This window comes from Monopterus albus, unplaced genomic scaffold (assembly GCF_001952655.1).
Source record: "Monopterus albus unplaced genomic scaffold, M_albus_1.0 scaffold93.1, whole genome shotgun sequence".
Lineage (NCBI taxonomy): Eukaryota > Metazoa > Chordata > Actinopteri > Synbranchiformes > Synbranchidae > Monopterus > Monopterus albus.
Window position 1 is genome coordinate 1,512,284 of NW_018127973.1, and position 19,692 is coordinate 1,531,975.

The 19,692-nt window shown below is 39.3% G+C and overlaps 1 protein-coding gene across 1 annotated transcript; it reads right to left on the reverse strand.

Moving 5' to 3' along the window:
• LOC109964892 (secretagogin-like) lies at window positions 1-18,197 on the reverse strand. Its single transcript, XM_020608488.1, has 11 exons — window positions 18,017-18,197; window positions 17,649-17,719; window positions 11,704-11,796; window positions 7,519-7,608; window positions 6,760-6,828; window positions 6,247-6,312; window positions 5,630-5,685; window positions 5,146-5,191; window positions 4,960-5,019; window positions 1,832-1,900; window positions 1-649 (listed from the first exon to the last, which is right to left on the reverse strand). Exons 1-11 carry the CDS (start codon window positions 18,084-18,086, stop codon window positions 521-523), a joined length of 819 nt encoding a protein of 272 aa, XP_020464144.1. The 5' UTR covers window positions 18,087-18,197; the 3' UTR covers window positions 1-520.
• Window positions 18,198-19,692: the final 1,495 nt, after the last annotated feature.

Here is a 19,692-nt window from a genome sequence, read left to right on the forward strand (position 1 = left end):
CATCATAAAACGAAAAATCAAGATGCTCATCATTCATTTTATTTTTCCAACAGCTGATTTATATTAAAATCACAATAACAACATATTGCATTACAGCTGTTTTTGGCAGAGAAACATGCAAATGGCCAAACTTCAGTAATGGCCAACATGCTCCAGACTAAAAGAACAGAAGTTCATATTACAATGAGGAACACATTGTTTTTAGAAGCTACTCTAACATGTCCTCTGAACAGCACACGCATTTATACACCACTAATCTAACAGATTTTTAGCCACAAAACATTCACATCTCATTCTTTTCTTGTCTCTAAAGCAAACACAAGAAGCACTGTTATTTAAAGCAATAGAAGATGTACAGTAAATCATTTTTTATCTTCATCACACAGTATCAAATTGTGTTTGTCGTATTCAGGAGCTTTACGAGTATTGATCTTAAATAACCTAGTAATCAGACATTAACCTTACCATTATTCACTATAATTGCTGTTTAGAGATGATACTGTATGAAACTGTATCATCTCTAAATATTAGGCTTGACTCCCAGACAGAGAGAAAGCTCATTTTTCTGAATCTTCCCATCGTTGTTGACGTCACAGTGATGCAGCAGAACGGCTCGCAGCTTGTCCAGCTCAGGGCCTGTCATGTTAGGCTGGAGAGGAGAGAGTAGAAGCAGGAGAGGAGAGAGTAGAAGCAGGAGAGGAGAGAGTAGAAGCAGGAGAGGAGAGAGTAGAAGCAGAGAGTAGAAGCAGGAGAGTAGAAGCAGGAGAGGAGAGAGTAGAAGCAGGAGAGGAGCGATTAGAAGCAGGAGAGCTTTAGTTTGTGGGATACTTAATGAGCATGCATCATCAGTGTGAGCAATCAGCCTGTGTCATCATTTATATGGATCCACAGTCATCATGCTAAAATAACCATTTCAGGGCAGCGGACATCTGTTCCCCCAGGACTGATGTTGTGTCCTGTGTGCTCTGTCTTCTTCTTAATGAACATTGTAAATTACAGTACAGGTAGATGTTAGCTGTGCAGCTCACCAATATTGTGGGGTTCCCAGAAACAAAAATGTTAATTTAAAAATCCAAATTTACTTGTGGCTCAAACAAGAAACCCATTTGCACTATGTAGTTTAAGCTGAAAACTGTTTATCTTATCCATATAAATCATTTATACATGCAAAACACGCAAATGTAGACTGAATTAAATTTTAAAAATAAAAAAACTAGACTGCATTTTTGTCTTACTTTTCCCTGTACATATGGCACTAAATGCCATTAAATGGCAAATGGTTATAGCTCATTGTATGACAAATAAAATGCTGCACTAAAACATGATGGTAAGATCTTCAGCATGTCCACAGTGAATTCAGCCTAAGAGTGATCATGTGCTCCTTGCAGTACATTTGACCTGCTGCATTCATGCTTAAATGACTGTTGTCGTCAATATGTTCACTCATAGGAAAACTCCACAGGATTCGCAAACAGTGCATTGTGATGCAGAAAGTCCTGTGTTTAAAGGGGATGAAAGCAGTGGAAGTGATTGGCCATTGGCACCGTGCTGGATATGTGCCAGGTGTGGCACTTGACTATATTCTGACTGCTAGCCTCATTAAGACTGAGGCCTATGAAGTGTCATGCAAGCTTATGACACTGATAATACATTCCATGGACACATACTGTACAATCTGAATTAAAAAAAAATATTGTGGTTTGATATTGAAACTAAAGAAGCAGTAGCAGTACTGTCCCACTACATTTTGTGTTAACAGCACTGTTATTGTGAAAATGCATATTCATTACAAAACACAGCTGGAACATAGGACAGCAGCACTTTCTCTTACCCTGACCAGCCCCATCATGTCTTTGACAAAGCCGTCCACCTCAGGACCCTCCAGCGCCCCTGTCTTACTCTAAACAAGAAAAAAAAAACAGAAAAAGAGAGAAACAGAAGTAAAAGGTGAAAGAGAAAAGCCAAAAGAAAGTGCTTTCAGAATTTTAATCCCAGTCACATTATTCAGCCAGTCAGTGAATCATTAGTTTTCCCTTCCTGGGTGTATTCCTTAGGCCACTAGCAGGCTTAAACATATCCCAACCTGCATTTTGGACAGAGTAGTGACAATTTCATTCTGTCGGTGGATTCACACATATGGATACAAAGTATTTGTATCAGGCCTTTGATGAATCTGTAGCTCTGGGGGTGTGTTGTGTTGAGCATTTAGTTTGCTTCAACTGGACAGTAGTTTGAAACGTTACATATGCCAGTGATTTGTTTCCACACATTCTTTTTTTTCTCTGTAGAGAAGTGGGAGACCAAAGATGGTATTGATAAGCATTTTCCTCCATTTTGTTTAAAACTCCATCCTGCAGTGGAGCAGTGAACAACTCTGCTTTGGTTTCCATTGATATCAAGTTGATTGTGATTGGCTGTCGCTCACACAGAGTCAGAGGACATTTGCATACATGTGAGCATTTCTCAACTTTCTCCTGTAATGGACGTGGGCGCTCTTTGAATCTGTCGAGCCCGAGATGACATGACATTATAGCTTGCAAGTATGACTGTACAAAATAGGGGGAGCTTATCCTCAGTGGGTTTATTGACTGGAGCTGTACTGTGGAGGAGTATGGGAGCGTTAACTCAGCATCCCAAAGAGTGTTCTTCATTATGTTACAGTAGAGATACAGTGGGTACAGAAAGTATTCAGACCCCCTTAAATTTTTCACTCTTTGTTATATTGCAGCCATATGCTAAAATCATTTAAGTTCTTTTTTTTTTCCTCATTAATGTACACACAGCACCCCATATTGACAGAAAAACACAGAATGTTTGACATTTTTGCAGATTTATTAAAAAAGAAAAACTGAAATATCACATGGTCATAAGTATTCAGACCCTTTGCTGTGACACTCGTATATTTAACTTAGGTGCTGTCCATTTCTTCTGATCATCCCAGAGATGGTTCTACACCTTCATTTGAGTCCAGCTGTGTTTGATTATACTGATTGGACGTGATTAGGAAAAGCCACACACCTGTCTATATAAGACCCTACAGCTCACAGTGCATGTCAGAGCAAATGAGAATCATGAAGTCAAAGGAACTGCCTGAAGAGCTCAGAGACAGAATTGTGGCAAAGCACAGATCTGGCCAAGGTTACAAAAAAAATTTCTGCTGCACTTAAGGTTCCTAAGAGCACAGTGGCCTCCATAATCCTTAAATGGAAGACGTTTGGGACGACCAGAACCCTTCCTAGAGCTGGCCGTCCGGCCAAACTGAGCTATCGGGGGAGAAGAGCCTTGGTGAGAGAGGTACAGAAGAACCCAAAGATGACTGTGGCTGAACTCCAGAGATGCAGTCGGGAGATGGGAGAAAGTTGTAGAAAGTCAAAGAAAGTCAACCATCACTGCAGCCCTCCACCAGTCGGGGCTTTAGGGCAGAGTGGCCCAACGGAAGCCTCTCCTCAGTGCAAGACACATGAAAGCCCACATGGAGTTTGCTAAAAAAAACACCTGAAGGACTCCAAGATGGTGAGAAATAAGATTCTCTGGTCTGATGAGACCAAGATAGAACTTTTTGGCCTTAATTCTAAGCGGTATGTGTGGAGAAAACCAGGCACTGCTCATCACCTGTCCAATACAGTCCCAACAGTGAAGCATGGTGGTGGCAGCATCATGCTATGGGGGTGTTTTTCAGCTGCAGGGACAGGACGACTGGTTGCAATCGAGGGAAGGATGAATGCGGCCAAGTACAGGGATATCCTGGACGAAAACCTTCTCCAGAGTGCTCAGGACCTCAGACTGGGCCGAAGGTTCACCTTCAAACAAGACAATGACCCTAAGCACACAGCTAAAATAACGAAGGAGTGGCTTCACAACAACTCCGTGACTGTTCTTGAATGGCCCAGCCAGAGCCCTGACTTAAACCCAATTGAGCATCTCTGGAGAGACCTGAAAATGGCTGTCCACCAACGTTTACCATCCAACCTGACAGAACTGGAGAGGATCTGCAAGGAGGAATGGCAGAGGATCCCCAAATGCAGGTGTGAAAAACTTGTTGCATCATTCCCAAAAAGACTCATGGCTGTATTAGCTCAAAAGGGTGCTTCTACTAAATACTGAGCAAAGGGTCTGAATACTTATGACCATGTGATATTTCAGTTTTTCTTTTTTAATAAATCTGCAAAAATGTCAAACATTCTGTGTTTTTCTGTCAATATGGGGTGCTGTGTGTACATTAATGAGGAAAAAAATGAACTTAAATGATTTTAGCATATGGCTGCAATATAACAAAGAGTGAAAAATTTAAGGGGGTCTGAATACTTTCCGTACCCACTGTAAGGGCACTAATTGGATTCCCTGCTGCTTCTTGTATACACTGCCATACATCATGGGAATTATGTATGGCACTATTTTCCACTGGGAATAGTAGTCATTGGTAGTGTTGAGTGGCACTGATATCTGTCTGTGGTGGAAAGATACCACCTCTGATAGAGAAAGGTGGAGAGCTACTCCCCTTGTGGTCTTGGAGGTGTACTGTGTGACCTCAGAGAAGATTTTAATAAATACATTGAAAAGTCTACTGAAGCAACATCACAACACATAGAACTGTCATACGTGTAATAAATGGCTTTGACCAGTGGTGTGTTTTTAAAGGATTAAGTTGAGAGGGATTTTTAATTGTCCTCCTCTTCTGCATAGAAAGCTGAGGACTCACACCTGCATCCTTTTGGTCACTTTCAGTGACGTGATGAAAGTCTAAAACTTAATCAGCACAAAGCACCATGACATAGTTTAAAAGAGCAGCAGATGCTAGAAATACAAATGCAATGATCATATGTCAGAAGTTGGTCCTTAAGACCTAGAGGACATACAGACACCATTGCCTGCAGGGTGTGCAAGTGATTAGCTTAGATGATGATGAAATTAAGAAATGCAGTCCTCTTCTGTTTCCCAGCACATTATTGCAGTACTTACGACATCATAATGGTCAAAGATCTTCTCAAAGTCTCTCTTCCTCTCCTCTTTACTGGAGGCCTTGAAAAAGCAAGAGGAGAGTTGTTAAAAATGAAGCAGATGGGAGGAAGGAAATCAGATACAAATAAGTGTTGTTTCACAACTTACCCCCATGTTTTCATTTGACAAAATGAACAGTACACTTACATCTATCTGGAACTGGAGCAGGAAATTCTCTTCTAATGCTAAGATCCTAGTTAAGAAAGAAATGCATATTTACAGAAGCATTGAAGTTATGAAAGAACATTTTTCTTTTCTTTTTGTGTGTGTGTGTGCGTTTTAAGTAATGAGGTTCTACTGTTGAATAGCATCAAGGCAGTTGATTGTAAGGGATCTAGAAAGCTACAGTACGACCTTCCACGCTCTCTCCACCTACACCACCTTGCATTTCATGCCACTAGCTCTACTTTAACCCATCTAGTATAGTATCAAATGTGTCATCCATATTCACTTTGCAAACAGGCTAACCAAAGCTAAAATAGAGATATTTGCAATTTTTGATCAAATAGCTCTTTTATGTCTGTCCAACCATCTGACAACAGAAACATAAAGATAATGGCAACAACTGTATTGCGTAATGTACAAATGACTCTTCTAACAGTAGCTCTTCATCATGCTCTTTGCAAAATACCTGGCTAAGTCATTCAAATCCAAACGGCCATCCTTGTTTTTGTCAAAGATTTTCATCTGTAAGAAGAAGAGAAAGCACTGAGAAGCATGAAAATAACACCACCCACATCACCTGTGGCTCTAAAGTCGAGTCATCATTCGTTTTGATGTTGCACATGAGTTGGTCTCTTCCAAATTGAAAATGACAAAACAGTAAGTCTGAGACTTGAAGTCTCCACAGTAGCAGCCGAGGCAGATGGTTAGTTACATATGTTGCCTGCCGTCTGTGCTGGTCAGCTTATTGGCAGCTGTGGCAGCATGAAATCTCAAGGAAATGATGTCAGCAAAAGTGTAAGGAACTGAACAACTACTGATTTTCTTCTTCTTTTAAAAGAACAGCTACTTGAATCTTAAATCTACAGTTTTCATTTGTGAAAATAAATGTGTTGATGTATATCTTTTTTCCCATTTCAGTTAATGTACAGTGAGTCTGTTTTGGAGCTAGACATACAGCTGCATATGCATTTGCACACAGACATAAAGTACATAGACCACATATACCTTTGCCTGATTATGTGCATACAAAGCCATATTTACTGAAAAGGTTTATTTGTGTGTACGAGTGATTTGCATTATTACCATGGTGTCAGTGTACTCCTCCAGCTTGTCAGACGACACCTTCTTGCGGTGCTGCTGGAACAGGGCCTAAGAGACACCAGTTCACCACATAACCAGATGGCAAAACAGTCAGGTTCAGGTCTTGATAAATTGTATTTTATGTACATTTGATAAATTCTTCAAGAAGAATCCTTCATGAGTGCACATTGTACTTTTGAAGAATGTATTCCAAAATAAGAGGATACAACAACATTAAAATGGTTCAGATCATTAATTTCCTGAACCGCATTAGAAATCTCTCCTACTAGTAGTTCTCTTCTAGGTCATGCACAACCATGAATACTTTGTTAGATCTGGCCAAAAATCTTTAGAGAAAGGTCTTGCCAAAATCTAAGAAAGGACAAACATCTATGTGTGTGACAGAAGAGAAAATACTGTGTAAGGTTTTGTCATTCTCTGACAGCTGTTATGTGCACAGAAAAGAGATGTGTAACTGGTTCTGTGGTGTGAGGGGAGTATGCAGTTAGTCTGTGCTGACAACCTCACCTTAAGCTCCTGAGCTGATATGTAGCCACTGGAATCGATGTCATACTTCCTCCATATCTACAGTGTGCAGGAGCGAGGGCAAGTCAATGGTTATTGATGAATTTGAATGACTTGGAAAACAGCAAACTTAATATGACACAATCAAGCCTTTAGTCGCTGGTGTTGTCATGTTTTTATAGTAACATTTACAACAAGAGCACAGATTTACTGGTGAAATACCACACTACTAGATTAGATGAAAAACAGCACATATACAGTTTTAAAAGAGGTTGTATCACCACTACTTGAACCACACTGGAAATTCTAATTGCTACTGGTTGGAGTCTCAGTTTGTCTGGATGACGCTTTTTGGAATATTGTTTTGTTGTTGTTGTTGGATGCCTTTCTCATTCATACTCTGTTGGCCTGTTGGTTTACCAGTTAGGCAAGAAAAACTTAATGTGTTGCAGCTTACTCATCACTGTTTTAGCTATTTACTGTTTGTTCTGTTTCCATTGTGCTGCACAATTGAATAACTACTGAAATACAGCAGAAGTTCTTGTTTTTAGCTTGTCATGTGGAAAAGATCCATCCTACAGTAAACTGTGCCAAACAAAAAGACACCAGAGAATATGAAAATAATATCTGGTGTTGGTGATGTATAAAAATGGTTAGCCCACTGGCTGACCAGGGCACCTCTGCAGTTTGAATGCTGCTGTATTATCAATTCAGTTTTTTTTTCCTTTCATTGATACATTGTGATTTTACCTTCATGAAGTCAACACTGTTGTCCAGAGGAGTTTCTCTGCGGAAAATTAACAGGAAGTTCTCGTCTTCAGGAAGGATCATATTGGCCAGCTGAAAAACAGGAGCGAGGGCAGAGCAGAAAGCAGCGACTGGATAACATTGTTCTATTAGGTTCTTGGAGAGGATAACCTATACTAGTTTACAGCATGTACTGACACAGAACAGCTGAGTCTAATCGAGTCTAGCCTTGCAGTCTTGATCAGATCAGGGGTCAGCTTTTAGAAACTGTTCAGCTGAGACCCTCAGCAGTGATGTCTGTGGGTTACGTTGTCTCGAAAGAAGTAAACTGCCAGAGGTAAAAAAAAAATTTAAAAAAAGTAAATTTCATATAAAACAGTCCTTTTTTCAGGGATCAAGTAATAGGTTAACTTCCATCTTTTCTGCAGCACTGGAACTAACCTACGCCTTGAATAGGGATGCAAACGGATGCTACAGGTGTCCCAACTTTTGTTGGCTACATAGACAATAATGTCTATCTGTACAAAGGCAGTGTTGGAAAGGGCTGTTACTACACCCCCTGAAGAATTATCTGGAACAAGGCAATTAACAAAGGAGGTCAGATCTTTCCATGGTTTCATCCAATAACAGGATAATGACCCAAAAAAATACCTCTCCAGAAAAGAACAAGACAATTGGCTTCAAATGATGGAATGGCAGCACAGTGTCCAGACATTCCAGGTGAAGACTGAAAACCCATGTCTGGGAACTTCAGAGCCATCTATTCCAACAGTATTTGATTTCAGAATTTATAGAATGAATGTCACTGCTGTGTTTGGCTGGAGGTGATCTCAAACGTTTGACAGGTAGTGTAGCCAACAGTTGATTTTAGCAAAACAACTACTTTGCTTTTTCAGATTTTTTTTAATAATGTTTAAAATTTTGTTTAGCCTCATCTTCTTCATTTGCATGGTCACATCCTTACTTCTTATATTAGCACGCAGCTCTGCTTCAAACAAAATGGCAACTCTCAGTCAACTCTGAGCCATGTGCGACCTTTTTTGCACACAAATAATGTTGCAATAACACGGCTGCCCAAGGAACATTTGTAGCCAAGCATCCAATTTTGAACCTTTTGGGCAGTGTTTTAAAATGTCTATCTCTCACACAGCTCTTACTGTATCGACTTACTCAAATTAAAACAGAAACTTGACATGTTAATGTAGTATCTTTTTTTTTTTAAAGTCTGATTGAATGTACTGGAGCACAGAGCCTGAACAACTAAAAAAATGTCACTGTCCAAATACTTTGACTGTGTTGCTAAACGTCTGCAAACTGAAATGATCTGTATGGTTGGACAGTTGTAGGTAGAACTGAGAGTTTATATTTTACTGTCAGTTGGATGAAATATCTCTGCCAGCTCCTCTTGGCTCCTCTCCAGTTCAAGTTGCCCTCTTATACTCTCAGCTCCTTTAACAATATCAGCTCTCCATTAGCAGATTAAACTGGCCGTGATCATCCATCTAATTAAAATACAAGATGAAACTGCAGCCATTTGGGCCATAGTGCTGAAGTATAGCATACGGTCAGAACAAGCGCAATGCACCAACAGTGAGAATCAGTATTACTAAATATGCTACAAGTACATGACATGCATGGTACTAATAGTGAAACCGTGAATAGGTTTTGTCAGATTTCTTGTCTGATAGGAGGTGAACATGGCATCAGGTCAGCTGTATGCTACTGAGCTAGAGGAGTAACAGCACTTCATGCAGCTATCACACAGGATGTTGTTTTTCAGATAGGCTTGCCAACTTCCCTAGTAACCACATCCGTAAAGCAGAGGCAACAGTATAAGGGGAAATGGCATTAGAAATTAAAAAATGGTCAGTGCCCTCTAGATGAGCCCAGTAAATGGATGACCTGCCACTCAGCGTCCTTGGTCTTCATCCAGAGGTAGAATGTACATGTTTGGGCCCATGTCCAAAAATCTTCATGACATACTGCTCTCCTTCAAGTGGAGTTGGTGCATTGACGCCCTGCTGACTGAGTAAACCTTAAAATGTAGTAGGGTTGCAGCAGTATACTGGTTTTACTGTACACCATGGTATGGAAATTGATGGTTATTGTACCATACACATATGCTGATTACCCGTATTGAAATAAAAAATGCTATGTGTGCATACCTTTCTTCCCCTAGTGTCTGTCAGACTCCGTGACAGGCTCTACATGCACACATTCATTGGACAAATGGCAGCCAGAAGAAGGCTGATAGCCCATCAACAAAAAAAAATCTATGCAAATCAAAGTATGTCTTGTTTATAACTTTAATCCCAAATGATAAAATGTGAGTATAATTTTCCACATTGTCTGTTCATTTGCTAATCTCTGACTTACAACAGGATACACACTAATCCTGATCCTACCCCAGAAACACACACACACACAATTTACTGGTTTGTGTGTGTGTGTGTGTGTGTGTCAGAATCCGTCTGGCTGCACTGTTGTGCACCTACAGTAAATTTACTATTGCTATTTTGATAATAGTTCAGAGCATTGTGATGGCATTTCTCACTACTGTCAAGTTTTACAAACCAGTCAATTGATTAATGGAGAAAATAATCACCAGATTAATCCGTAATGAAAATAATCATGAGTCGCACTTTGATAACAGAGCTCTACCCCAACCAACTTAAAACAATCAAATCCTTCTTTTACAGTACAACAATGCATGAGTGATAGGCTGTTAATGTTAATGACATAATACCACAACAGTATAGGATATATAGTATAATCTTTTTGCATTGAGAAGCCTGCTTCTACTTTTAACACCTCTGTTGTCATTCCTTTGAGGGTATCTGATAATAGTAACTGTGTAATACCCTGAAACTATGACAGTGTAGTGAATATCCCTAATCTACTCGTCTTCCTTTGCTTTGTCATTGGCTACTGTGCATCTGTCTCTGTGCATCTCTTGTCCATGGTGGTTTGGTTCTCTTTTTAGTTGTGTTGCTCTCTTTGTTTAATGCTCCAGTGTAAGAGATTCTCTATAGCTGACAGGAAGGACAAGTATTTTAGTGTGTCCTCCTGGTAAAAGTAACATAGTTTGCTGTAATTTTTGCTGAATCTGGCATTTTACTCACGCATGCCTCTACCAGGTGCTGTCATTTTTCCCTTTTTGCTGAATCTGGCATTTTACTCACTGAAAACACAACGTAGCGATGCACATTAACTGATGTTTGTTAGATAAAATGTAATAATTTTTAAAAAGCATGTGGTGCATAATGTACACTACCAGTCAAAAATCTGGACACACCTTCCCAATGGATTCAATGGGAGATGCACAAAGCAACTTCACTGGATCAAGGAGCAAAACGGTCCTTATTAAGTGGATATTAACCAAATGTGACATCACACAGTTTCTTTGTAAATTGGATACATTTAGTGTTTCTACAGTAACAGTGATCCCAGATGAGTTCCTAGTGGAGATGTATACAGATGTAAAATTTGGAATAAAACAATGTTAAAGGTGAGGAAAAAGTGGGATGTGCATCCCTAGTAAGCAGGGTGTGGACTGTAGCTTCAAACCAAGGTACAAAGAGCTTTGATCACACTGTTCCTGCATCAGCCTCAGTAAATCATTATCTTCAGCTGGCCACTTATTGCAGACATGCATTGATTTTTTTTTTCAGTTTTATGAGCAAAAGCCAAAAGTCTGTGGGTGTAATGCATTAACGGACTGGCCTAATGAACGGGTGAAGGTTTTTTTTTCCCACTGTTCTGATGAAGCACTGCTGCGGTGCCAGGAACCGCATCAATTACACAGAGTAGAGATGGAGAAAGCAATATAATCAAGATGTGGCCTTAAATTTCTGGGAAAAAGCTGCAGCCTGACACAATGGATTTGATTTAAATGAAATGACTCGATAGAGAACGTGATTTGTTTGGGATTTTTGAGAGTCCCACTTACCTGCCCAAAAGGATCATCATTTGACCTGTTGTGATTAGATTATTATTTACACATGTATGATTGTGTCACAAAAGTAGATTGATCTTGAGGAATAGGAGATGCAGTGGAGAAGGGGTATGAGATAAAGAGTAGGGTGAGCAGAATAGATGAATGTGTATGAGAGAGAAGAGGAAGATCCACACTAACGGGGAAGCTAACAGAAAGTAAAATGGATTTCAGACCCAAAAATGGTGTTGTACCTCTTGAATCTGTAGTTTCCCATCAGCAGTGACATCGTAGGCAGACATAAATCTTTGCTTCACTCTCTGAACTCTCTCTTCAGTCACCTTCTCCTGTAGAGATGCAATACATTAAAATGCAACACTGCTTTTCTTGCTCCACATATGTCATTAGAAATCCACTCCTTGTGTAGCTGGACACTGATACAATGATGATGATGGGAGTATATATAATGGGGCAAAATAAATTAGGATATATATGAAAGTGTAATAAAATATTTAATTGTGTCATGCTGATTCAAACTTGTAATTGACCGTCACGTCAAGTCAGTCAAGAATGGTACGGCGGCCTAAACACTTCACCGGCTGAGTCACAGTTATTTTAAGCAATGTCACCATGGATACTCCTTTGAATCTGCAGGTCTGCTTTCTCAATCCGAGGCTACATAAAGCATTAATGTTGTGCACTCTACATTTCCTTGGCCTCAGTCATGATGCACTAAACTGAAACACCTCAAACATTTGTATCCATTACTTTGTCATCCAGGAAAAGTGAAGCCATTTTTAATAGTAGTATCATGCTTCTGTTTTCTTTGTGTAGTCATAGTGTGTTAGGCCATGACTTACTTACCTTACAGTACTTGCAGCAGGCAGTTTACTGCAAATGCCTCAGTTTAAATAAATGAAACCTGTCTAATCTGTTGTGTAACTAGTATATATGCAACTGTACCACCATGTTGAATACAGTGAAGAATTGGTAACTGCTTTTACTCAGGGAATGTGAACCTTGTAAGGATTTAGAAAACATATTCTAGCAGATTATAATCAAAGGTTAACTAAGATTTTAAAAAAAAAGTCTGCAAAAATACAGCCTGGTGCACACTTATCTGAGTTAAGAATCATATTTTCAGTTCCTGTGTAGACCAGGTTCTTTCTCAACCAAAGTTCAGACTAAAGCGTGATGCATCTGCATGCAAAATGTTTAAGCTATTTAGCGGCTAATTTTCCAGTGTCTCTTTGTAAACTCCTCCACCACTGTACTGTAACTATAGAAACCTGTTGATCTGGCTTGCTGGGATCTGAATCATCATTTGATGCACTGCAGGGAGCACATAGTTTGCAGACTACTAGGTGCCAGTCTCATTACAAAAAGACAAGTATTTGTCTTCAGCTTGGCCTTTCTATCAGGCATGTTTGGTGTCAGCAGTTTCCTGGTGCTTTTTGCAAGTTTATTTTAAAACAAAATGTGTGACTTCATGTACTACTGAATTTATTTCAGAAGGCATGCTGTTTCTTCACAACTTAAACCTACAGTATGTATACTCTAGGTTTTGCTGATATGTTAAACTTAGTGTGAATATTAATTTAGCTGCATATGAGCAATTGACTGAAAATGTATTGCTTCATGTAGGAAAAAATGCAGAATTAGTGGGTATGATGCACTATAGGCAATAAAGGGATAGCAGGAAAGATAGACACCATGTGGTTAATGTTATCCAGGACTCACTGAACAGACTGTGGAGAGAAATACAACAGTACTTATCCTGGGGAAATTAATGTTCGAAAGCAAACCTCTAAGAGAGAAAGTGTCATGTGGTCGGTTTGTTTTGGTACAGCTCCTTTTGTATCCAAGGTAGTGCAATTACACACACACACGCACACACCAGTGTACTACTAGTTGTCCACTCATTTGCTTTTCCATTGGTCTCATGAGGGCTTCATTGTCTAGTCAGAAAAACAGCAATTAACATTGCTTGATAAACACAATGTGTCATTATTGCACACTCCCACACAAAAACACACACAAATACTTTGTAACCTTGTTTGTAACCTACATCAATTTGTAACCAAGTCAAGAGCTTTTCCTTTGACACTGACCAGAGCTCTTTAATTGTGTTGTGTCTGTATAGAGGTTCAGTTGCCCACACAGCAGAACCCCAAAGCTAATTTAACTATATTTCCTAAAAGCTGATTAAAGCTTTAAATTGGACAAATTTTCTCCCTGACTACTTCAGTCTAAACATAGATGTATTTACCAGCATATAGCAAAAATTAGTGAAAGATGTGGAAATAAACATTTGCACTTGTAGGACAAATGCAGTAACATGCAATGGCAAACAGTTTAATAAGCTAAGACATATAGTCCAGACTGCATGTATTTAGAAAGTTGCACATTTTGTGTTCTTCAGGCTCTGTGTTACATTTTTATGTGCACCGTTGACAGATGAGGCTGAAGGCAGTGTGTTTTTTGCTTGTTCGTCCATCCGCCTGTCCCATTCTCATGAACATAATATCTCAAAAACACGAGGGGATTTTTTCATTTAAATTTGGCACAAACATCCACTTGGACTCAAGGTGACAAAGCACTGTCAGTGCTCTGTACTGCACTGGAAAAATAGTCTCTAAGTGAAGACGGCATGTTTCTCAGTGGAAATTATTCATGTCAATATAGTGATAGCATCATGGTGGCTTCACTTCTGGGAGCTGTGAGACTGTCCATCGTATATACTTTCAACGTTACTGGTTGGCGGGGGCATACAACCATGACCCAGTCGGCCTAATTCTGGTTTTAAACAAAGATAATGGATAGCACATTAGAATGCCACGTCTCTACTTTACTCCACTTTGAGTAGGTTTATGTCAATACAGAAAAAACTGTGTGGGAGTTATAGGGTTCAATACTAAATGTTTTCTTGGGCAGCTGGGTCTTGTTTCAGTGTTAATACGTGCAAATGAAGAAGATAATAATAATGATGATAAGGCTTAAAGCAAAAATCTGTCGGAAATATCAAAGGTAGTTGGTTTGCAAAAAAATCTACAACTGGGTATATTCTAAAACATCAGGTGCACTTAAAAAACCTACTAAATGCTTAACCGAGGAGTGGTGGTTGAGCAGAAAAGATGTTTACTCCTGCTAGCAATGTGACTGCTAGCCTGTAGATAACAGGAATAGTTTGATAGCTGCGGTTAGCTGACATGATCAACTAACAAGTTAACAAATTTTGTGTAAAGACTGGCAATGTTAGGTAGCTAGCAGGTTTTCATTTTGAAGTCAACATACCTCCTGGCTACAGTAGTTAGTTAATTATCCAGGCTGTTAGCTACAGCATTTAAGCTCTGGATGGATTTTAAAGGCACTTTTAAATACATTTAGATTATAGATGATACAGTACCACACACACACTTCACGTTTTACCAGCTTAAAATACATTTCAGTGCAGTCAAGTGTCAGATCAAATTGCTTTAGTTTGACTTCATACCAACTAAAAAGGTCTGAACAGGTTTTGATTATGTTAGTTACAGTAATTAACCAAATAACTAGTTTGGCTGCCCTGGCCCATTGGGAAATAATAAAAAAGAAGTCAGACAGGTTCCAGCAGCAGCAACAAGCGTCCGCAATAGTGCCAACACTACCATGCAGACTACCTCTGGTACTGGAAAACATTAGAACAGGTCAGGGTCCTGCCTAACCACCAAATTAAAAATACAATATATTTAATACAACAAATCAGCAAACTGGTATGAATTAAAACACTGTGGTACAACCTGGTGACAGGTCCAGATATCTCTTTAGTCAAGTGTGAACTCTGCAATAAAGACTCAAAATACTAAAAAAATAAAATACTTGGATCCCCTGCAAACTCAATTCAAATCTTAAAGTGACTCTAAACAGTAGTTTTCCAATGAAATTGTATCAGATCACAAATGTGACAAAAATGCAATAACATGAAGAGGTTTTATAACGAGTTTTACTTTATTGTTGAACTGTTCGACCAACAAGTGGGAAAGAAAACTCGTGTCCATTCATATTTGCAGTGGAATAATGTTATCTACAGGACAAGACGTGGCATGGAGATGGTTATCTGTGCTGTGCGGTGCAGGCAATAAAGGAAAGGAAATAAGTCATCTGAAAGGCAAAAGTTTTGCCCATGCTTGAGGCATGGACCGACAGCCCCGATAATATACCCTTTTTGGCACATTGACCACCAGTTAACGTCTCCATGTCTGGTAGCAAATATGACATTTGCACATAACGTGAGCTTCAGATTGCCCCCTCCCTTTCGTTCTTTTCAGATGCTAGCGTGTCATCTTGTAGACGTAGCCTTGGAGGGCACAACGGAATGTTCTAATATGACTTCACTCCAAAGATAATGTGCATGGGTTTGAGCACATATTGGTAGGGAGATTTCTGTCCTCCAAAAGATTGGTAGAACATTGAACATCTAGCACAGCATCACCATGAAACATAAAAAATGTCTGGTGACATCTATGGACTAAAGACTTCGGCACTATGTGTTAAAAGAGCTCTCTCTCCCACACAGTTTACTCAAAGTAAAGTTGAGATGTGGCACTTTAATGCTATGGATGTTATTTTATTTCAAATTATGTGCTGAAGCACAGAGCCTGAAGAACAAAAAACACATACAGTCATGGCCAAAAATATTGGCACCCCTGCATTTCTGTCAGATAACACACCACTTCTTTCAGAAAATTGTTGCAATCACAAATTCTTTGGTATTGTCATGTTTAATTCTTTTGTTTGCCTTGGAACAACACACAAAAAAAAAACAGAGGAAAGAAACGCCAAATCTGATAGATTCCACACAGAACTCCAAAAATGGGCTGGACAGAATTATTGACACCTTTTCAAAATCATGAGCAATAGTTGTATTTCAAGCATGTGATGCTCCTTTACTTTGTATTGAAACTCACCTGTAGCAACCAATGGGTGCTGGCAATAAAGAAATCACACTTGCAACCAGTTAAAATGGAGAAAAGTTGACTCAACCCTTGTGTCATGTGGACCACACTGAGCACAGAGAAAAGAAAGAAGAGCAGATTGTCTGTCTGAGGATTTGAGAACCACAGTAGTGGTAAAGCCTGGACAGTCTCAAGGCTCCAAGTCCGTCTCTAGAGATCTGGCTGTTCCTGTGTCCACTGTGTGCAACACTGTCAAGACGTTTACAGCCCATGGCGCTGTAGCTGATCTCCCTTGACGTGGACGAAAGAGAAAACGGATGACCGATTGCAACCAAGGATTGTTCAAATGGGGGAATGTCCTGTGGACAGATGAGACTAAAATGGAGCTTTTTGGTCGAGCACATCATTCTGCTGTTTTCAGAAAACAAAATGAGGCCTTCAAAGAAAAGAACACTGTCCCTACTGTCAAATATAGTGGAGGTTCACTGATGTTTTGGGGTTGCTCTGCTGCTTCAGGCACTGGAGGTCTTGACTGTGTGTATGGTATTATGAAATCTGAAGACTACCAGTGAATTCTGGGACACAATATAGGGCCAGTGTCAAAGCTGGGTCTCTGTCAGAGGTCATGGGTCTTACAGCAGGACAATGACCCAAAGCAGACTGGAGCAGCTGGCAAAAGAAGAGTGGTTCAAAGTTCCAGTAGAGAGGTGGAAGAAACTCACTGATGGTTACAGGAAGCAATTATTTTGTCCAGTGTGAGTGCAACCAAATATTAAGTTGAGGGTGTCAGTAATTCTGTCAAGTCCGTTTCTAGAGTTCTGTGTGAAACGGATCAGATTTGGCTTTTCCCCTGCTTTTTTGTTCCAATGCAATCAATAAAAATAGACATAAGAATACCTAAGAATTTGTGATTGCAGCAGGTTTCTGTGATGCGTTATCTGACAGAAATGCAGGGGTGGATTTTTGGCCATGACTGGTCCAAAAAAGATATGGACTGGAGCCATTGCAGGTTTTAATTCACAAGATTATTTTATGTAGGAGGCAGTAATGTACATTTACAGTATATTAACGGTTCTAGTAGTGTTATAGATTTCTGTGGCTTTTAGGTCAGTGCATATAGTCTTGTTTGCATTTGCTGTTACTAGATAGAAATGTAGACTGGTGCCTGTTCAGCTGCCCTCAACATGCACAGTGTTGCACTGTATGGAACTGCTGTCATTTTCATGCTAGTTATGAATGAATTCATCAAACCAAAACTGACTCACCTGTGGAGCCAGTTTCTTAATCATGTGACGGAAAAAGTCATCAAGCTCTTTGCCCTCTATGTAACCGTTATCTGTCCAAATAAAAACCGCACAAGGTGTTAAGTACAGTGAAGAAAGTCGTCTTCAAAATTCAGATACTGGGAACTTAAAATGAAGTGACAGATAATTAGTTTTATATAGGACTTTGCAGCCTTCAAACACAGAAATGGCCAACATAGGAATGAGATGATCCTAAGAACTTAAATGATTTCTTACAACTCAAATTTTTCACTATAATGATCTTTTTCTTCCTTTTGTCAAGTAATGACAGAAGATATACTATATTACCTGTCCCTAGATATGCGAGAAATAATATGAACTGTTCTTACCATCTGCATCAAAGTGCTGCCAGATTTCCAGGAATCCAGCCGCGTCCAGGTTATCAAAAGCACAGTCCATTTTAAAGCTAAATAAGCGGTCAGCTTTTGCATATAAAAACAATAAGGACTGAGGTGACAAATTGTGTTGCACTATTCAGTAGCTTGCTCGGTTGACATATGCTCTGACTTAGTTAAAACCACACCTCCCCTGTGTGTGTGTGTGAGTGTGTGTGAGTGAGAGAGAGAGAACAGTGTAGCAGTGTGCTTGCCATCTGGTGGCTGTACTGTTAACCTGCAAAAGAGATTTTCAAAGTTGCACAAAAGGAGACTGCATAGATCTGAAAGCCTGCAAAATGATTTTAATTTGTATTAATATTCACAAGAAATATCAAAGACCAGCAAAATGACTTAGTAAAACGTATTGATCCATGACAAAACAGAACAAATGTATCAAAACTGATAAAATGAGCAAATGTAATTTTTTTTTTTTTACAGCTCAAGAAAAGCTAGCTTTGCATCACTTCTGAATCATAATGAAATTAAATTTGATTACATGTAATAAGAAATTAATACACACAAGGAAGTTCTACATTTATGAACACAATGTACAAGTGAGAGGGAAAAACAAAGTATCAAGACTTCACCGGCCACTTGTCTTTTAACTCCAAATAAGTTACAAACAAGCCCCTTGTACAGTAGCATACCTGGTACCAAAACAGTAGGATTTTTTTTTTGTCCACATAGGTGTGTATTACTTGTGCATATATCACACACACATACACCAACATGTCTGAAAGCACACATATACATACAGTACAACTCACAGCCACATCATGCCACACATACATGTAGACTCAGGAGTCTGGACTCACTGCTACAGGATATTTGAACTTTCTCCTGTCTGTGCACCAACAAAAATAAAGTGGACGCCCATTTGTCAGGACTGAACAGGAAATCATTCTCAATATTTTGCACAACTTGACAGAAACACAGCCAGCTGTTTCTGAAAGCCCACACAGAAAGCGAAGGTGCCCAGATCTGTTCCTTGTATCATGGTTAAAAACTGTTAAAAATGCCAGAAGAATACAGCACACAGTGTTTGTCTTCAAGTGTCCTAGAACACTGGAAATCAAAATAGTCATTGACATCGGGTCCAAATTAACTATATACAACAGGAACAGTGTTGTTTCTAAGCAGAACCTAACCATGACCCCACAAAAAGACAGTGATTGACACCACAGGTGCACCAGTAAGACCTTTCCTGACTTGTATTTTATTGTACTGTACAAATGTCAAATTCAAGTCTCTCACATATCAACTGCATGTAAACTGAGGTCAGCTGCACATCTGACATCAATGCTTAGTACAGCACGGCACCCAACAAGTACCAGATAACAGTGGCCAAATCAAAAGACTGGAGTTTAAAATAATCTTATTTGGAGATGTTCAGAGTATGTTGCGTATGTACACTGTACTGAGGAGTTGGCATGCCAAATTTCTGCCCCAAATGATAAGGAATATGAGTAAAAAAAAAGCCTGGTTCTACAACCTACTGAAAGCTACAGGTTATAGATGAATGAATTGAATGAGTTTACAAGATCACTTTAAAACTGGCTAAAGACTGTGTACCGGAGTGAAGAGTGCAATTTTTTTTTTTTTTTTTTTTTTTTTTTTTTTTTTTTCTT